At 34.8% G+C, this 19,749-nt stretch overlaps 1 protein-coding gene across 2 annotated transcripts in view; it reads left to right on the top strand.

Annotated features, from left to right (window-relative positions):
* The window catches only part of KIFAP3 (kinesin associated protein 3), a 143,855-nt gene that overhangs the window by 36,761 nt on the left and 87,345 nt on the right, over positions 1 to 19,749 (top strand). For both annotated transcript variants that reach the window (XM_002918565.4, XM_019798997.2), the window contains exons 9-10: positions 464 to 642; positions 11,364 to 11,526. In XM_002918565.4, coding sequence (XP_002918611.1) covers positions 464 to 642; positions 11,364 to 11,526 — 342 coding nt within the window. The remainder of the gene's footprint in view (positions 1 to 463; positions 643 to 11,363; positions 11,527 to 19,749) is intronic.

Genomic DNA, 19,749 nt, shown 5'->3' with positions numbered 1-19,749 from the left:
TTTTACCTTGTTTTCTACACGTATAAATTTATTTTTCCGTGTCTGCTGTTTTATTATTATTAACATATACTTTTAATGCCATTTGCTTACTATTAAACTCTAAACTCCAAGAGGGTAAAAATCATGGTTAGTGTCCTTCTCAGCGTCATAAGAAAATTATTTTTTATATATATATATATCTTTATATTATTATTTTTGTTTTATTATATTATTACTGTTTTATATTCTATATTATTACATATAATATATATAACAATATATTATTGTTTTATTTTATATAACATATATATATTTCTCAGTAATAACAAACATTTCCTAAGGAGCCAATTAATAAGTTAAATTTTTCAAAATAATGTATTATCTTCTTAGAACTACATCTGTTACTATGCTGAGTAGAAATAATTTATTAAATTGTTGATTCAATATGCCAGTCATTTAACACTCACCCATTTTACTCTTCTAGTTGCTCTTTATTTGCTTCTGAATCTTGCTGAAGATACACGTACAGAACTGAAGATGCGGAACAAGAACATAGTTCACATGCTGGTGAAGGCTCTTGATCGGGACAATTTTGAGCTACTTATTCTAGTTGTGTCATTCTTGAAGAAACTCAGCATTTTTATGGAGAATAAAAATGATATGGTAACTTACATTTAAATAGTCCATATTCACCATTTTCAAGTTAGATTATTTTGATAAAAAGTAAACACGTTATCCCCGTACTGGGATAATTCTGATTGAAAATTTTACAATAGCAGTAATTCACTTAAATGGCTTCATTAAGAAATATATTCCTTATTAGTTCATATTCCACTTAATTGAAATTATCTGGATAGAAATTTTTCCCTAACATTACATTGGATGAATCTTTCCATATTAAACATAATATGTAGAAAGTAATTTATATTTAAGATTGTGCTTCAGAATCATCTGGCTTATTATTTTCCCTTATATTATCTTTTCTTCTACATTTCTGATATTAGTATGTGGAATTACAGTCTAGTCAGGTCTCTCCTTTTTGACCTACCATTCCAATTGGTAGCCACAATCTGTTGATTCTGCTTCTTAAGTATCTCTTGAATCTATACCTTCTTTCTCTTCTCAGTGCAGTTGTATTAGTTCATGCCCTCTTTCTTTATACCCTCTTTATTTTCTTGTTTGAATTATTATAGTAGGTTCATGTTTGCCATCTTATATTGTGATGACTTAAGACATGCAAGTTGATTATATAGTATTTCTCCTTCTAAAAAATATACACAATTCAGAAATAATGTAAAGATAGAATAAAATTATCTGCTTTTTTTCCATGACATTAAAGTCTAACGTAACAGTGTTGCATTAAATAGATCATATATTAACCATAACTTGATTTCAGATATTTAAGTTGTTCATAATTGTAGCTATTATAAATAACACCTGAGTGAACACATTTGTACATACATCATTGTCTACATTTCTTTTTTTAAGATTTTATTTATTTGAGAGAGAGCATACTAGCAGGGGGTGGGGGAGGGGCAAAGGGAGAGGGAGAAGCAGACTCCCCCCTGCCCCCCAGCTGAGCAGGGAGCCTGGGAACCTGTCCCAGGACCCTGAGATCATGACCTGAGCCTAAGGCAAACACTTTACTGACTGAGCCACCCAGGTGCCCCTCATTGTCTATATTTCTGTCTATATTTGTCTATATTTCTAATTAATTTCTTAGATTCCTAGAAATAGAATTGTTAGATCATTGACCTTAACTACATTGAGGACCATTTTAGAAGTATATACTAATACAAGTGACTGTGTATTATTGTTGTAAGTGGATTCTCCTTCAGATAGTCTAAATATACAGTATTTCTGCTTGCCCTTTTTTCTTCTTTTGAAGTTAAATGAACTAGGATGTACCTTATGCTCATTGAATGACAGAGCATGCTTTTTGAAAATCTGGGACTCATTTATCAGATTTAGTAAGTCCCTTGAATTGTGATATTTGAAATAAATGAAATTTTATTTTAACCACAGATATTTAGTATCTGTCATTTTCATCATTGGTATATAATTATTGATGATCACTGTGTGCCTGATACTGTTAGGATTGAATTTATTTAGATTAATAAACATTTTTTGTTTTCATTGATCTTAAAGAAAAATATGATGAGATGGTGAGATATATATATATATATATACACACACACACACACACACACACTCTTGAGTAGAGTGGAGCTAAATAATTGTTTCCCCTTGCTATAAGTTGAAGTATATTTTCTTCCATTTACATGTTTAGATTAAGTTCATTTTAGTAGGTTTGCAGAATTCAAATTGATTTGCCATCAGCATGTGTCTACTATGTTTTGCTTAGATTTGCATTTAGGAAGTAAACTTATGTGTTCATTCTATCAAAAATGATCTCAAAATTATTATTAAAAATCATTTTCTGATTAGATCATAGATTGGGAAGATACCCTATAAATTGTCTCATCAAATCTAACTTTTTATTGAGGAAACAAAACAGAGGTTCAGGAAAGGTCATAAATCCAAGGTCATAAAAATGATGTGATTAGCCAGATTTTTACTATAGACAGTATGCATTTCATCTTTTGTTGTGAGAGAAATGCAGTTTATTTAAAGGCATTGTGTAGAATCAGAATCTTCAGAGCTTGACGAGACCTTACATCCATATATAGATTTAGTTAATTTTGCAGATGAAGTAGGAGAAAATCACAGAGGTTAAGTAATTTGCTCAAAGAAACATCTGCAGGTATTTGGCCTCCTACTCTTTCTCTCTGCTTCCAGAGGGGGAAAAAAATTGTTTTTATGTTTTTTAAAAAGAACATTTTTAGCAAGATTAATAATAAGCAACTTTTAGATTTTGGCTTCCAGAAACACTGAAAAAGAATTACTTAAAGGCTGTAATAAATTTGCTGATAGATTGTTGATAAACTCTCACTTTATATAAAACATTTAATAAAAGTACTAATTAACTATAAATTCCATTTTATAGACATAGAATCGAAAGGGCATTGCATGTTGAGACAATTACTAAATTTAGTTTTTGGGATTGAGCTTTTATCAATCAGAAACATGATTAGAAGGCTATGTCTAATGTTTAACCATCTGATTGGACTACATGGTACATATTTCACATTCCATTTTCTTCAATGGAAATACAAATTAATTTTTAAAAAACTCTCCAGTTACTTTATTATTAAGTTTGCTATAACAACCAGTGTGTACTCCTGGCTATTTCAAAAGAAAAATACTAACTTGATTTAATTAGTAACAGATGAGGCCTGTGACAGTTTTATTTAAAAGGGGTGGAGAGGAGGAATGGTTGTTCTATTTGTGAGGTTGTGTTATTTGTCCAAGTAAAGTGTTCATTTTACTGTCGATGTGAACTGATGCTGACCTTGCTTTTTAGAGTTAATATATTTTAAAGGAAATTTAGTTCACTTAAAAAAGTCTTTCAATTAATAATTTAAATTGAGTTTGTATATATTTTGAATAGGTCTTTTATCAGTTATATATTTTGTAAGTATTTTCCCCTTTTCTGTGACTTTTCAAAAAGAAGGTTTTAATTGTTATGAAGTCCAGGATATCAAAAAAACATTTTTTTAATAGATTGCATTTTGATGTTGTATCTAAGAAATATTTGCCTAACTCAAGGTCACACAAAGTTCTTCCTATTTTCTCTGAGGCTTTGTAAGATACGTGTTATTGTTGTTTTTGTTTTGGTCTAGGATATTCATTTTTAGTTAATTTTGTATATGTTGCAAGGTATGGATCAAGATTCATGTTTTAAAATGTAGATGTCCAATTGTTCCAGTGCCATTTGTTGAAAAAACTATCCTTTCTCCACTGAATTGCCTTTGCAATTGCTTTTGTACCTTTGTTGGAAATCAGTTGGCTATATATATGTAGTTTTATTTTTGGACTCTCTTCCTATTTCGTTTATTTACCTATCTGTGCTTTCACTGGTAAATCTTTGTCTTGATTACTGCAGCTTTATAGTAAGTCTTGAAATCAGGTAGTATAAGGCCTCAAATGTTATTCTTTTTCAAATTTTTCTGGCTATTTCATATTCTTTACCTTTCTATATACATTTAGAATCAACTAGTCTATTTCCTAAAAAAAAAAAAAAATCCTGGAATCTTGACTGGGATTGCATTTAATCTATTGGCAGGATTCAATATATTAACCATACTGGATTTTCCCCCATGAACATGGTATAGTTCTCCATTTATTTAGATCTTTCTTGATTTCTTCCATCATTTTATGGCTTTAGCACATATATTTTGCACATATTTTGTTAGATTTATACCTGTTTTACTATTTGAAATTTTGGTTTTAAAAATAATCAGTTTACTGTTGTTGATTAATGGCATACAAAAGTTACAGTTGATTTTTGTATATTTACTTTGTGTCCTTGCTGAATTCAGTTTTGTAATTGTAATGGCTTTTTGTAGATTCTCAGAGGTTTTCTAAGTAGACAATTATGTTATCTATAAATAGAAAATTCTATTTCTTTCATTCTAATCTATATGCTTGCTCGCTCTTGCTTGCTCGCTCTTTCTCGCTGCTTGCTTCCTTCCTTCCTTCCTCCCTTCCTTCCTCTCTTCCTTCCTTCTTTCTCTCTTTTTTTTCCCTATTGTACTAGCTAAGCCCTCTAGTATGATGTTAAAAAGGAATGCTGCAAGTGGATACGTATCCTGTCTTGTTACTGATCTTAGGAGGAAAGCAGTGTCTTTTACTATTACATACAGCGTTACGTAGATTTTTTGTAGACACTCCATCAATTTACGTAAGTTCCAGTTTTAGTTTGCTGAGACTTTTTATCATGAATGGGTGTTGGATTTTGTTAAATCCCTTTTCTGCATCAGTTAAGATGATCACATGGTTTTTCTTCTTTAGACTGTTGAGATAGTGAATTGCATTGACTGACTTTAGATATTGAGTCAATCTTGCTTTCAGAGGATAAACACTGCTTGAGTTGAGGATTTTCGTGTCTGTGTTCATGAGGGATTACTAGTTTATAGTTTTCTTATGATGTCTTGTCTGGTTTTGCTGTTAGAATAACTGTGTAACTGTGTCCTTATAGAAGGAGTTGGGTAGCATTCCCTTTTCAATTTTTCTGGATGGGTTTGTGTAGAATTTGTATTATTTCAATTTAAATATTTAACAAAATTCACCAGTAAGAAAGTCATCTGGGCCTGGAGTTATCTAATTTCTTTCGTATCTGTGAGACTATGATGTCATCTATTTCTTTTTGAGTGGTAGCTTTGCAGTTTTTTATCTTTCAAGGAATGTATCCATTTCATCTATGTTGTCAAATGTATGGGCAAAAAAAATTTTGTACTTTTTCTTTCTTAGGTTTTTAAAGTCCAAAGGACTAAAGTGATTATTCCTCATTTCATTACTGATATTAGTATCCCTCTCTTTCTTTTTTTTTTTTTTTTTTTTTTTTTTTGTAGGTTAGTGGTTTATCGATATTACTGATATTTTCAAAGATCCAGCTTTTGGTTTCATTATTGATTTTTGGAGTATATTTTCACTGTCTTCAGAATTCTAGGTTGACATACTTTATAAATATCACTCCATTATTTTTTTTCATAGTTTTTGACAAGAAGTGTAATGTATTTCTTATCTTTTGTGTTCTATATGTAATGAGTCTTTTATTTTCTACCTGCCTCCAAGATTTTATCTTTGCTTTTCAGCAGTTTGAACATATGTCTCACTAGGCATAAGTATGTGTTTGTGTGTGTTGTGTTCTACTTGGGATTCCTTGAGCTTATATCCGTGGTTTGATTCTTTCATTATTTTTGGAAAATCCTTAGCCATTATCTCTTCAAGTATTGCTTCTGTACCATTCTGCATTTCTTCTACTGGATTTCAGTTATGTGTGTTAATCCATTTGATATTGTCTCATGGCTCTTAGATACTGTATTGCTGTTTTATTCTTTTCATTTTTCTTCTTTTCTTATTTATTTATTCAATTTTGGGGGGGTTCACTTTGGAAAATTTCTGTCGACCTACCTCTAGGCTTACTTATTCTGCCATTAGCTATATCAGGTCTGCTAATGAGCCCATGAAGGTTTTCTTTATCTCTGTATTTTGTGTGTGTGTGTATTTAACATTTCCATTTAATTTCTTTTAGTATCTTTATCTCTGCAAATTCTCTGTTCATTAATTTTATCCATTTTTTCCAGTAGAGTCTTTAACATATTAATCACTTTAAATTATTACTAAATAGTAGTTCTTTGATGTTATTTTAAATTCTCTGATAATTATACAGGTCATTTCAAAGTCTGGTTCTGTTAACTGCCTTCAGTAGGGTATTTTCTTGCTCTTCATGTATCATAATTTCTGATTGAAAGCTAGACAACCCATTAGATGAGTAGAAATTGAGATAAATACTATTTATGTCTGGAAGAGGTCAGACTTTATTTTCTAGGCTGTTAATGTGGGAGATTAAGTCATTTTTGTCAGGAGTTGAGCTGTATTTGGTTACCCTCCCTGCATTATAAGCTCACACCATGCATTACTTTGTCTTTGGTGTGCGGAGGGTTTTTGTCAGTGCTCATGTTCCACCCTCCACTTCAGGCTTTCCCAAAGTATCTGTGCTTCAAAGAGGACCTCTCACTTCATTTTAACCCTCTCCTAACAATGTACTGCTATTACTTGTTACTCGGTTTTTGTTCATCTGGTACCAGGGTCAGGGAGGGGGAAAGAAAGGAGACTTTTTTGTTGTTCTAATTTAGCATTAGGTCAGTCTTAGCCTGGTCTTGTGTTCATAGTTACAGTTCTCAGCAGTGGGGCTTCCTAAGTCGTCCTGTCAACACCTCTCCTCGGGAGTTTTGTTCTGTTTCTTTCCCCCAGCTGCAGTGAGTCTTCACCTGTGTTTTGGATGTGACAGTGTTTAAGCTTATGTTAAGTCTTTTGTTTTTTAGGGGAACTGGGAGAAAAAGATCTGGACAGGGTTTTATGCCTTTTCCTCAGTGGCAGCAGTTCCCCTCCCCCAGGCCCACTCTACTAAGTTGGAAGTTTTCTTCTATCTCCTGTCCTCTCCCCAGTATTTCTTGTGACCTTCTGATAAAGTCCTTGGAAAAGACCTTGTCAAGTGGTTGCTAACTCCCTGAGCATCTGCAGCTTCACAGTTCTGTAGTCAGGCTACTTCACGCTTGACCTTTAACAATTTAATATTTTTCATGCAATCGTCTTTCCCAGTTCTGTGGCAACTCTGTTTTTCTCCAGGGCTCTGCCCTATATAAACCAGTGCTTGTGAGGACACCTGGGTGGCTCAGCTGGTTAAGTGTCTGCCTTTGGCTCAGGTCATGATCCCGTGGTTCTGGGATCGAGCCCCACGTCAGGCTCCTTGCTCAGCTGGGAGTTGGCTTCTCCCTCTGCCCCTCCCCCCACTTGTACATCTCTCTCTCTCTCTCTCTCTCTCTCTCTCTAACAAATAAATAAAATCTTAAAAGAAAAAAAATGCTCATGACCCTTATCTCCTTGAGAGTGCCTATTTTCCTTATATTTCAGCCCAGTTGATTTCCTTGCAACCTCAGCTCTCTGATGGTTATTTTTTTTTTTTTTTTTTTTTTTTTAAGATTTTATTTATTTACTCTACAGAGATAGAGACAGTCAGCGAGAGAGGGAACACAAGCAGGGGGAGTGGGGGAGGAAGAAGCAGGCTCACAGCAGAAGAGCCTGATGTGGGGCTCCGATCCCAGAACGCCGGGATCACGCCCTGAGCCGAAGGCAGACGCCCAACCGCTGTGCCACCCAGGCGCCCCTCTGATGGTTATTTTTTAAGTTATGGTTTTATATGTGGAATTTTCTCAGTTAGGGTGGAAACTACATCCTGTCCAGATTTTTACATCCTAAAAGTAAGTCTGAAGTTCTACCTACTTTTCTTTATTTTTCTTTTTCAAAAAAAGAAGAAGTATTTTTTATTCATCTTTATGTCTCCCACCCTGTCCAGCATAGGGCTAGACACATAGTTCAACCTGTTTTTCTTCATCACTAATGCCTCTACCTGACTGCTTCCATAGCATATTAATTAATCTCACTATTTCTATTCTGGCCTCCTTCCAATACATTCTCCACTTGGTAGTCAGAAGGATAATTTTTAAAGATAATTTTTAAAGAGTTCCTTGAATGCTGAATTTTCCGTGTCACCTTTGCACATGCTATTTTTTTCATCTAGGCCACTCTTTCCTCTGCCTCTTCAGTTAACATTAGATAACTTTTGTTCATCCAGGAGGTTATTTTTCCTCAGAGAAGCCTTCTTTGACAACTCTTCACACTGAGATTATAACAGATCCACTCATATTTTTTCATGGTACTGTTTTATTCTCTTATAATTAACTGTAGAATTATTTATTTACTATATTTCACTCCTTCTAGACTATAGGCTCCATGAAGGCAGGAATTATTTCCTCCTTGTTCACTAATATGTATTAAGGGCTTAATTTAAAAAATATTCGTTGAATAAATAAATAGAGCTAGAAAAGATGTTATTCATGGTAAACACTGAAGCTAGTGATAGAATTACAGTTTTGTATAAATTTAACAAATCTTGTCACTGGCCCTCTGTGGAAATCATAGGAAGTTAACAAATGACTGATTGCCCCAGCCTACTTAGAAGATTAAACTAGGAGAAAGGGAGAACCAAAATTAGGGAGTCTTTGGAGATGGATTTGTACTTTTTAATGAAGAACTGTAGATGTGATTACAATATGACTGTGAAGTGAGGATAGAGGTTTGAAGGAAAAATCATTATTGGTTTGTCAATTTAGTTTGAAAAAAAAATTAATGTTCACTCCTTAGCATGGAATGAGAGGAAAAAGGTATATTGAGAACTCAATTAGCAATGTGATTTTTATGAGGTCAATGAAAGACTGCAATTAAGATATGCAAGGGTGGGGCCGCCTGGCTGGTACATTCAGTTAAGTGCCCAACTCTTGGTTTCAGCTCAGGTCATGATCTCTGGGTCATGAAATCAAGTCCCGTGTCAGGCTCCTCACTCAGCAGGGAGTCTGCTTGAGATTCTCTCTCCCTCTCCCTCTTCCCTTCCTGCTAATGCGCTCTCCCCCTCTCTCACTAAAATAAGTAAATCTTAAAAAAAAAAAAAGAAGAAGAAGATATGACAAGGGTGGTATAAATAAATCACTTTAGACCTCCAATGCAAGAAAAAGTAGAGCAAGATTATTCATAAGTCTTTTGGTAATTATCAAAGAAACATGTATTAAGAATTTCTCTCCTTTTTAGCCATTGCTTTGTAACAAAGATGTAAGATATTTTTATAACCAACTTGTTCTGATTAGGCTTAGATTACCAAATAAGTTCTGTCCTCTGTGAGTTCTCACTCTAAAACAAACTCTCTTCAGATGATTTTATAATCAAACTTTTTCTGTAAATGGCCAGAATTACTAACTTATGCTATTGTAGCACAATAGCAGCTATAGTCTATAAACAAATGAGTATGAGTGTCCTCCACTGGAACTTTATTTATGGAAACTGAAATTTAAATTTCAAAAATTTTCATGTGTCATGACATATTATTCATTTATTTTTCAACCATTTAAAAATGTAAAAGTCGAAACCATTTTTAGCTCTTGGATTATGTGAAAACAGATGGTGAGCCAGATTAGACCCACTAGCTGTAGTTTGTTGCTAGAATTTCAGCTGTTATTCATAGACAAGATTCTCTCCTGAGTTTTATAAGATTTTCAAATACCCAATGACTATCAGGTCAAATTAAATATGACAAAAATAATTTTTTGTCCTGTTTGTCCTACACCTGCTTTTCAGTTTATAGATCTTAGTTAATGAACTTACATCCACCTTATTGACTGCCGAAAAGGGCTTGGGACAGCTCTCCTTAGATAGGCCTTCTCACAAAGCTGACTCTTGGCTGGCATCTGGGAACTTGGGTTTCAGAAGCGTTCCCATATTCCCTAACTGATAAGGGAAGTTTACTGCGCCTAAATGGTTTGCACAAGCAATGTAGTTTTTGCTAAACACCTACTTGCTTTCTGGGAGTCCAGAATTTTAGTTTGTGCTGGCAGAGGGTTCCTATGTGACTAGCCCCCAATAAAAACCTTGGGCACTGAGTCTCAGCCTCAATTCAGTGCTGAAGCACATCCTGTATGACCATGGGGAAAGGATTCTAGGAAGCTTACACCCCTGGACTTTGCCTCCATGTGCCTTTTCCCTTTTCTGATTTTGCTTTGCATCCTTTCATTATAATAAATCTGTTATGAAGATGACTACATGCTGAGTCCTATGAGTCTTATAGCAAGTTACTGAACCTTGGGGTAGTCTTGGGGACCCCAACACATTGACTAAGCCAGAAACCCAAAAGCCATCTTTAGTGCTTTTGCTCACTTCTCATTCAGATGCTCTAACCATATCTCCTTAACATCTCTCAGATTATTTCCTCTTCAACCTCTTTGTCCTTTCTTTGATTCAGACCCTAATCACATATACCTGTCTAATGCAAGATATTCTGAAGTACCTACTTTAGATCTCTGCCTATTTCAGTCTGTCCCCCTTATTCATTTGTTTGTGTCCTATTCTTTGCATGCATATATTTATATATGTCTGTATATATTGATATATTTATCTTTATGCTACTAGTTTGACCACATCACCCTCTGGACTTAAAATCATTCAGGCATTCTTAGAAGAGCATTAAGCTTTCTGTGATTTGTCCAGTATCTGTTTAATAGGCTCCTGCCACTTCCTAACTTATGCTTTATACTATGTCCGTACAAAGTACTTGCTGTGCCCCAGATAAGCTCTTTCATGCCTACGTGCCTGTCCACTGGCTTTTTCTTCAATTGTCATTGCCTTTCTTAACCAGAGATCAAATTATTACACATTTTTAAAAACTTTGTTCCTAATTTGAAGCCTTTTCTGTTCTTCTGAGTAGCTTAGTAGTTCCTTCCATGTTGATTCCAGAGGACTTTGTGCATTCCATTTTTATTACATTGCATTTTAATTATTTGTTCTATTTCTCTGCTCTCTTTTTAGATTGTGGAATCCTTAAAGGCCAAGACAAGATCTTGTTTGAGCTAGCACAGGGCATAGCCCTTAGTAGGTGGCATTCAATAATGTGTTTTCAAGAACCCAATGTAATTTGTCTTCCAGTTGACACTGTTAAGTTGTGGAAGGGATGATATGGAAATACGAATTTTTCTCCTCAAAAGTTTGATTTTACAGAAGTTTATAGATTAAAATGAGAGTAAATAGATTAACACATTATTATAAAATAGATATAGATGAGGGTAGAAAAATAATGAAAAAATTATTGTCTGTAATCTTTTTTTGTCTTATTGTACAACAGAACCTCACTGCATTTGTGTTATTATATTACATAGGTGGAAATGGATATCGTTGAAAAACTGGTAAAAATGATACCTTGTGAACATGAAGACCTGCTGAATATCACCCTCCGACTTTTACTAAACTTATCCTTTGACACAGGACTGAGGAATAAGATGGTACAAGTTGGACTGCTTCCCAAACTCACTGCACTCCTAGGTATGCCTTTTAAAAATTAATGATAGTGTTGCTTCGAATTTGCAACACCGTTGGAAAGTTGAGCTCTGTGTGGAAGTCCGCTGAGCAGAGACCATTCTGTATATGTTCTTTGATTGTGAACTTAATACTAAAAATATGCTGAATTAATGAAAAATGTCATGTGCCAGGATTTCCATGGTGCCATAGAATGAAATGGAATAGAAACTTTTTAACTTTGACTTCATTTACCCATATGAAAGTGAAACTAAAGTGAAAATATAAAAGTACTACTAAGGAAGCAAGAAGGAAAAATTACTTTCTCTTCAGTTTTTTAAAAAGCAGATATCATTTAAGTTCTTATATTCTGCCATACTTTTAAAATATTACTTTTGAACACACATATTGCCACAGCCTTTTTGTCACTAAGTATAAAAGGGCAATTTTTTGTAGCCTGAGTTAGAAAATATCGTATTGGCGATTCAGTTAATAATACATTGTTTTCTTTTAGCTGTTAGCAAGATATTTATATAGCAAGGATGGATTCAAGAATTAACTCTGTGTTCATACTTAATGCTTCTTGGAAGAGTGTTAAAAAATCCTTTATGATCTGTTCAGTGTCTGTCTTTATAGGCACCTGCTACTCCCAAACATATACTTTATACTTACGTTTATACTGAACATATGTTACACTGTATACAGTTCCCTAAACAAGCTCTTTTATGCCTAAGTGCCTTTCCACCTGCTTTTTTGCTCTATGTGGAATGCCATTGTTTTGTTTTTTTTTTAATTAGAAAGCAAATTCTTACTCATCTTTTTAAGACTCTGTTCCTTTGTTTCAGTACTGCAGTTTCATTCTTTTTTTTTTTTTGTAGCTTTCTCCTGTTTTCAAATATTTTTCTTAACAGTTACCAACAGTAGTAGAATAGTAGGAAATGATTTAAAATTGAGCTTATTCTTGGGACGCCTGGGTGGCTCAGTCATTTAAGCGTCTGCCTTCAGCTCAGGTCATGATCTCTGGGTTCTGGGATCAAGCCCCGCATTGGTCTTCCTACTCAGAGGGGAGTCTGCTTGTCCCTCTCCCTCTCTTCCCCCACTCCCCCACCCCCGCTCATTCTCTCTCTCTTTCTCTCTCAAATGAATAAAATATTTTTTAAAAATTAAGTTTGGGGCGCCTGAGTGGCACAGCAGTTAAGCGTCTGCCTTCAGCTCAGGGCGTGATCCCAGCATTATGGGATCAAGCCCCACATCAGGCTCTTCTGCTATGAGCCTGCTTCTTCCTTTCCCACTCCCCCTGCTTGTGTTCCCTCTCTCGCTGGCTGTCTCTCTCTCTCATGAATAAATAAAATAAAATCTTTAAAAAAAATAAAAAATAAAAAAATAAAAATTAAGTTTATTCTTAGCTCTCTAATATCAGTGAACCCCATCTATCATTGATATCATCAGTATTTTCTTTATAATATTAGTAGTAACATTTATTGAATGCTTACTGTGCCGGTCATTTTGTTGTGTGCTTTATTTATGTTATCTCATGGAATCACTGTCTGAGATCTTTACTCAGGTTTATACAACTGATAAAAGGCAAAGCTCACATTCAAACTCAGTTGTATCAGCTGCCAAAATTGGATTTGTTAATTACTATAATAAACTACACTGTATAGTTATATTAAGTAGACCATGAATAAGTAGAGTAGGCAGAGCTATAATTTAAAAATCTAATTTTCCAACTCCCCTTAAAATAAAGGAAGTTTTAAGGAAACTTGTTTCTTTCTCCTTTTCTCAGAATAGGAAAACCTTTCATCAGCCAGTCCAAGAACATTTGGCCCATTGGCCAGTCCACAAATATTGTGCAGGACTATTATTATACATTGTAGAAGAAACTCTATTGAGGAGCACTTTCAAAAATTGCTTTTGTGTAACAAAAACAATGCATTTAACAAGGAAACGAAGCTTAAAAAGCAAAATTGATAGGGCTTTGAATTTAATACATGTGATCCTTTATCATAAATCTGGCAGGATTATGTATTAGGTCAGATTCTCAGTGTATGCAGGTGAGTAAGTTATACTTGTCTTGTCTTGAAGGACTTCATAGACTATTGGTTTATTTAGTATCCAGTGACCTACTTTTGTAAAACAAATGATTTTAAAGAGTTTTTGGGGAAATTACTTACAGGATACCCAGTCCATATTTTGTTAACAAATAGTAAATTTTGTGACGTATGATATAATATTTAATACCTAAAATATTTATTTCATCTCTTCTAGAGCTCAGTTCAGACTGTCTTATTAGAATTATGACTATTTTTACTTCTAACTATGTTACGTTGTGCAAGTCACCCAAACTCATCTCTAAAATGGGGATAATAATTATAACCAACTTAATGTTCTTTTGAAGATTAAATGAGGTATTGCATAGAGTGCTTAGAATAGTACCTGGCACATAGTATTTTCTTAATAAATATTAGCTATAATCATTTTTCAACCACCATCTTCATCATCATTACTTGATCAAAGTGGACATTCTATAAGTATTGCTAACTTATTTTTCTCTGAGTACAGATGCCCTTCTCATAGATATTAAATTTTTATTGATAAACTAGTTTTTTTTATTTTTACTTTCATGTGATGTGTGTGAAGTTTGATTCTATTTTAATTCAATAAAATGTTGAAAATCTATGGCAAAGCACAGTGCTAAGCACTATAGGGAAGTATGTTTCAATCTATGGATATATTGAGATTCAGAAGAGAGAATGCTCCCTTATTGGTACTTCATAGGCAGAGTGCCATTTGAGATGGTCATTGACAGGTGTGTCCTTTTAACAAGGTGATCTTTGTAAAGAAGAAGAATAGAGGCTGTAGAAAGTATTTCAGGTAAAGTGATCAACATTATCTAAGGCACAGGTGGTGCTAGGTCAGTATGAGGAAAAACAACTAAGATAGTGGGAGAAAGGGTTTATGCTCCTATGTGGTATTATGAAGGTTAAGGCTATGCTAAGAAGTTATACTTAATTTAATTGATGGTGGGAATCATTGCAGGTTTTTTATCTAGTTGGATCACAGAGTACTGCTCTGGAGAAATTAATCTGACATTATTCTATTGGAGGGACTAGAACTACAGTCTAAAGATGAGAATCATAGTCTGTTGTAGCAGCAAGATCGAAAGTACAGAAAACGTGGAATAGGGAGGAGGTAGTATGTCAGGCATGAGGCAAAAGAGGTACATATTATTGGAAGACTTAATATGACATGCTTACTTTTCAAATGTGGGTACTGATAGAGGGAAGAACTCATTAAACCCAATGATGGTTAGAATGCTAGTGCCAGGGGCGCCTGAGTGCCTCAGTCGTTAAGCGTCTGCCTTCGGCTCAGGGTGTGATACTGGCGTTCTGGGATCGAGCCCCACATCGGGCTCCTCTGCTGGGAGCCTGCTTCTTCCTCTCCCACTCCCCCTGCTTGTGTTCCCTCTCTTGCTTGCTGTCTCTGTCTCTGTCAAATAAAGAATTAAATAATTAAATAATTAAAAAAAAAAAAAAAAAGAATGCTAGTGCCAGAAAGAGAAAGACAGACTTGTGAAGGAAGTCATTGGAGGGAGTCAGCAATAGATTCAGTTTGAGACATTTTGGAGACACAGACAAAGATGTTTGGTGAAATAAGGAACATAGTTCTAGAGCTCAGGAGAAGTAAGGGTTAAAAAAGAGAAACTTGTCTGATAGAATGAAAGTGGAAAGAGGAAACCACTAAAGGAGACATAACATTCGGAGAAATGTGTTTATTTTTCAGTAAATACATAAAAAATAGTTTAGGCTGTTACTGAGAAGCAATGATGACCTTGGAATCTTCGTAGGGTAGAGATGAGAGCTACTGAGAAGTGGTCACCTCATTGGAGTCATTCTTTCCAAGCATTGCTTCGTTATTTTCTTTGAAATATAAAGTCCTATGGCATCAGATTTTACTACACCAAGGAAAGTAAAAAGCTAATATTATTCAGATCTTAACATTACATAGTATAAATGGATAATCTGAGAAGTTTTTACCTCTGTTTTTGGCTGATCTGTAAAAACTGATGGAAAGCAAAATGATTCTGTGGCACTGTTTATGGTTAGCTTACCTTAGTAACTTCTTGGCTTATCTTTCCATGGGAAATAAAACAGATGATGGCTAAGTAATGCTCCTCACAAAAAAATCCACAAAAGTTTTCATGGAGAATGAATTGAAAAAAAAATATGGAAAGGTGTTGTGATTTGAATAATTACTAAAAGCAAAGAGAAGTTGGTTATAACTCCGTCTTTTTGCCATATAAGGAGCCAATATCATTTATAAACTCATGACAACGTTGATCTAACTGAACACTAATACGTGGGCTCTAAAATCATTCTGTTTAGGGAAAGATTCAATATGTCTAGTCTTTTTTCCCCTTTTTCATTGCTCACAAGTCATTGAATTTTAACTTAAGCAATTTCCTTTTTTTCAAATGTTCCTATGTCTTTTGCGTAATAACTTTCTTTGGTTCCACCTTTTCATTCCACTTGCAAGCCATGGAAGCAATGGCAGTCATACATAATAAACAAAAGAGAGTATTTGCTGATACTCCAGGATCAAGGGAAGGGAGAAAATATACATATGGAAGAGAAATTAAAGTATACTAGAGAGCAGTGCCTTCAAAAAGTCTATAAGTATTTAGAATATCTGTAGGTTTACATTTATTTACTTATCTCGCGTTTTAATTTAATCCTTTTAAAGGCACTATTATTTCCTACTCTTTTTCATTTAAATTATGAGTTAATTACCCCCCCTTTCTTTATCCCTTTCTTCAGAGTGGAGGCGGGTGGGGGAATGGGATAGGCTGGTGATAGGTGGTGGGGAGGGCACGTATTGCGCGGTGCACTGGGTGTTATACGCAACTAATGAATGATCGAACTTTATATCAAAAACCAGGGATGTACTGTATGGTGACTAACAGAATATAATAAAAAAATATTAAAAAAAAAAGAAGAAGACAAATATCGTATGATTTCACTCATATGTGGAATTTAAGAAACAAAACAAGCAAAGAAAAAAGAGAGCCAAACCAAGAAACAAGACTCTTAACTATAGAGTGCAAACCTATGGTTACCAGAGGGAAGGTGGGTGGGGGGGATGGGTGAAATAGGTGATGGGATTAAAGACTACACTTATGATGAAAACAATAAAATAAATGACAAAAAAAAACAAAAAAAATTATGAATTAAATAAGCTTCTGTAGGCCTTTTATAAGGTGAGCCTATGGGAAAAAAAAGTTCCAAATTCCAAGTAACTGATTTCAATATGAATTTTTAGAACTTAACCATTTTGTAGGCTTTACAATTGTTTGTATTTATCATGGCACAAAAATGGCCCTTTTATTCATCACTTCCCAGGAAAACCCTATCAGATTTATTAGTGGAAGGCAAGGCTATATGATTGTTAATAAACAACCTCAAAAATACATCAAATGTTTACTTCTTACTCATGTTATATACCCATAATGAGTGAGTAGAAAGTGGTGGTCCATGTTAGCATCATCAGAGACCAAGACTAACAGAACCTCCAGGCCACATGGCACCAGGGAAGGAGGAAAGAGAAAATGGAGATTGGCAAGCTTCTCTTGAAGGCTTCCACTCTGAAGTGACAAATATAATTTTTGTTTATATTTCCAATGATAACTGCAAGTCATATGGCCATGCTGAACTTTAAGGGGGTGGGCACATGCTTGGAAGGATTAGAACTGGAACGCTGGTGAGCAAGCAACAATCCTGAAAGGTATTTTCCAGTTTTTCTGAATTTTTATTTTTTTTTAAGGATTTTTTATTTTTAAGTAATCTCTACACCCACCGTGAGGTTTGAATTCACAACCTCGAGATCAGGAGTCACACACTCAACTGAGCCAGCTAGGTGCCGCCGGATTTTATTTTAGCTGGGTTTCCAGGATTACCAGAATCACTTAAAAAAATACATCCCGAGACATTATAGCAATACTACCATATGTAGTGTATCAAGCAACTGTAGTAGCACAGAGCACACTGATTAAAAGCTGGAATTCTGAAGCCAGACTATATGACTTTGAATATTGGCTTCATCAGTTATTAGCTATGTGCTGTTGTACAAATTATTTAACCTATATGTCAATATTCTCATCTTGCAGTATATAGAAAATAGCGCATATTAGTAGGGAAGGGTTAAATGAGAGTACAGTAAGTGTTAAGAAATTATAAATATGAGAAATTATATAGAATACAAACTGTAATTAATGAATCATGGAGCACTACATCAAACACTAAGGATGTACTGTATGGCAACTAACAACATAATAAAAAATTATTATAAAAAAATAAAATTAAAATTAATTTTTTTAAAGATTTTATTTATTTATCTGACAGAGATAGAGACAGCTAGCGAGAGAGGGAACTCAAGCAGGGGGAGTGGGAGAGGAAGAAGCAGGCTCACAGCAGAGGAGCCTGATGTGGGGCTCAATCCNTCCCATAACGCTGGGATCACGCCCTGAGCCGAAGGCAGACGCTCAGCCGCTGTGCCACCCAGGTGCCCCTAAAATTAAAAAATTTTTTAAAAAAAGAATACGAACTATAGCTATCCAGGAATGGGTCTTTTTGATAGGTAAGTTTTCTTGGCTTATACCATTAAGGGTTTTAATCATTTTACATAAACGTCTTTTTTTTTTTATAATAATCTTTTTTATTATATTGTTAGCCACCATACATTCATTATTTACAGTTTGTAGTCTATATAATTTCTCATATTTATAATTTCTTAACACTTACTGTACATCCTTGGTTTTTGATGTAAAGTTCCATGATTCATTAGTTGCGTATAACACCCAGTGCACCATGCAATACGTGCCCTCCTTACTACCCATCACCAGCCTATCCCATTCCCCCACCCCCCTCCCCTCTGAAGCCCTCATTTTGTTTCTCAGAGTCCATAGTCTCTCATGGTCCATTCCTCTTTCTGATTACCCCCCCTTTCTTTATCCCTTTCTTCTACTGTTCTTCCTAGTTCTTATGTTCCATAGATGAGATAAATCATATGATAATTGTCTTTCTCTGCTTGACTTATTTCACTTAGCATTATCTCCTCCAGTGCCGTCCATGTTGCAGCAAATGTTGAGAATTCATTCTTTTTGATAGCTGAGTAATATTCCATTGTATATATGGACCACAACTTCTTAATCCAGTCATCTGTTGAAGGGCATCTCGGCTCCTTCCACGATTTAGCTATTGTGGACAGTGCTGCTATGAACATTGGGGTGCATATGGCCCTTCTCTTCACTATGTCTGTATCTTTGGGGTAAATACCCAGTAGTGCAATGGCTGGATCATAGGGTAGCTCAATTTTTAACTTTCTAAGGGACCTCCACACTGTTTTCCAGAGTGACTGTACCAACTTGCCTTCCCACCAACAATGTAGGAGAGATCCCCTTTCTCCACATCCTCTCCAACAATTGTTGTTTCTTGCCTTGTCAATTTTTGCCATTCTAACTGGCGTAAGGTGGGTATCTCAATGTGGTTTTGATTTGAATTTCCCTGATGGCTAATGATTTTGAACATTTTTTCATGTGTCTGTTAGCCAAGGCCTTTAAAAATGATTACATCTTTCTTTTCATAAATATTTTCTTAAATGTACTTTAATACCATAAACATAATTTGAATTTTTATTGAGAAGTATAGTGTAGGTGAATACCATGGGCTTTGGAGCCAGAATACCTGGGTTCAAGTGCTTTTATGAGTCTTAGTTGTGACTGTTTTTTAAGTCATTGATTCGTGTTTGTAATTTTGAAGATAATATATTATACAGGAGGGTAAATATTACTGTGCTTGAGTAGTTCCCCTTGCTAAATGGTCCCAAAATTCCGTGTATTTTTAATTTTTATATACAGGTTTTCTCTTTTCCCCTCTTATTTATAGCTGTTGCTTCTAATTTCTCCTCTACCAGCAGTGGTTCGATAGCAGCAGTTTTCCTCTCCTCTAATGATAGATTTCTAATCTCCTGTGGGCTTGGAAACTGACAACTGAGCTTATTTGAACTGTATATTTTGTTAAAAATTAATTCCAAATGAATGCCCAAAGGGTTTTCTTCCCAGTAACATACTCCTCCTAGTAAGGTTTCTTGCATGGACTTTGGAACATTTCTTTTGACTGTGAAGAAACCTGTTTTGCTTGATTGTTCAATCTGTTGTGTCTGAAGAAATTGCATCTAGTGTATAAATGACTTCCT

This window comes from Ailuropoda melanoleuca, chromosome 8 (assembly GCF_002007445.2).
Source record: "Ailuropoda melanoleuca isolate Jingjing chromosome 8, ASM200744v2, whole genome shotgun sequence".
Lineage (NCBI taxonomy): Eukaryota > Metazoa > Chordata > Mammalia > Carnivora > Ursidae > Ailuropoda > Ailuropoda melanoleuca.
This window is presented reverse-complemented; position numbering and strand designations above follow the sequence as displayed.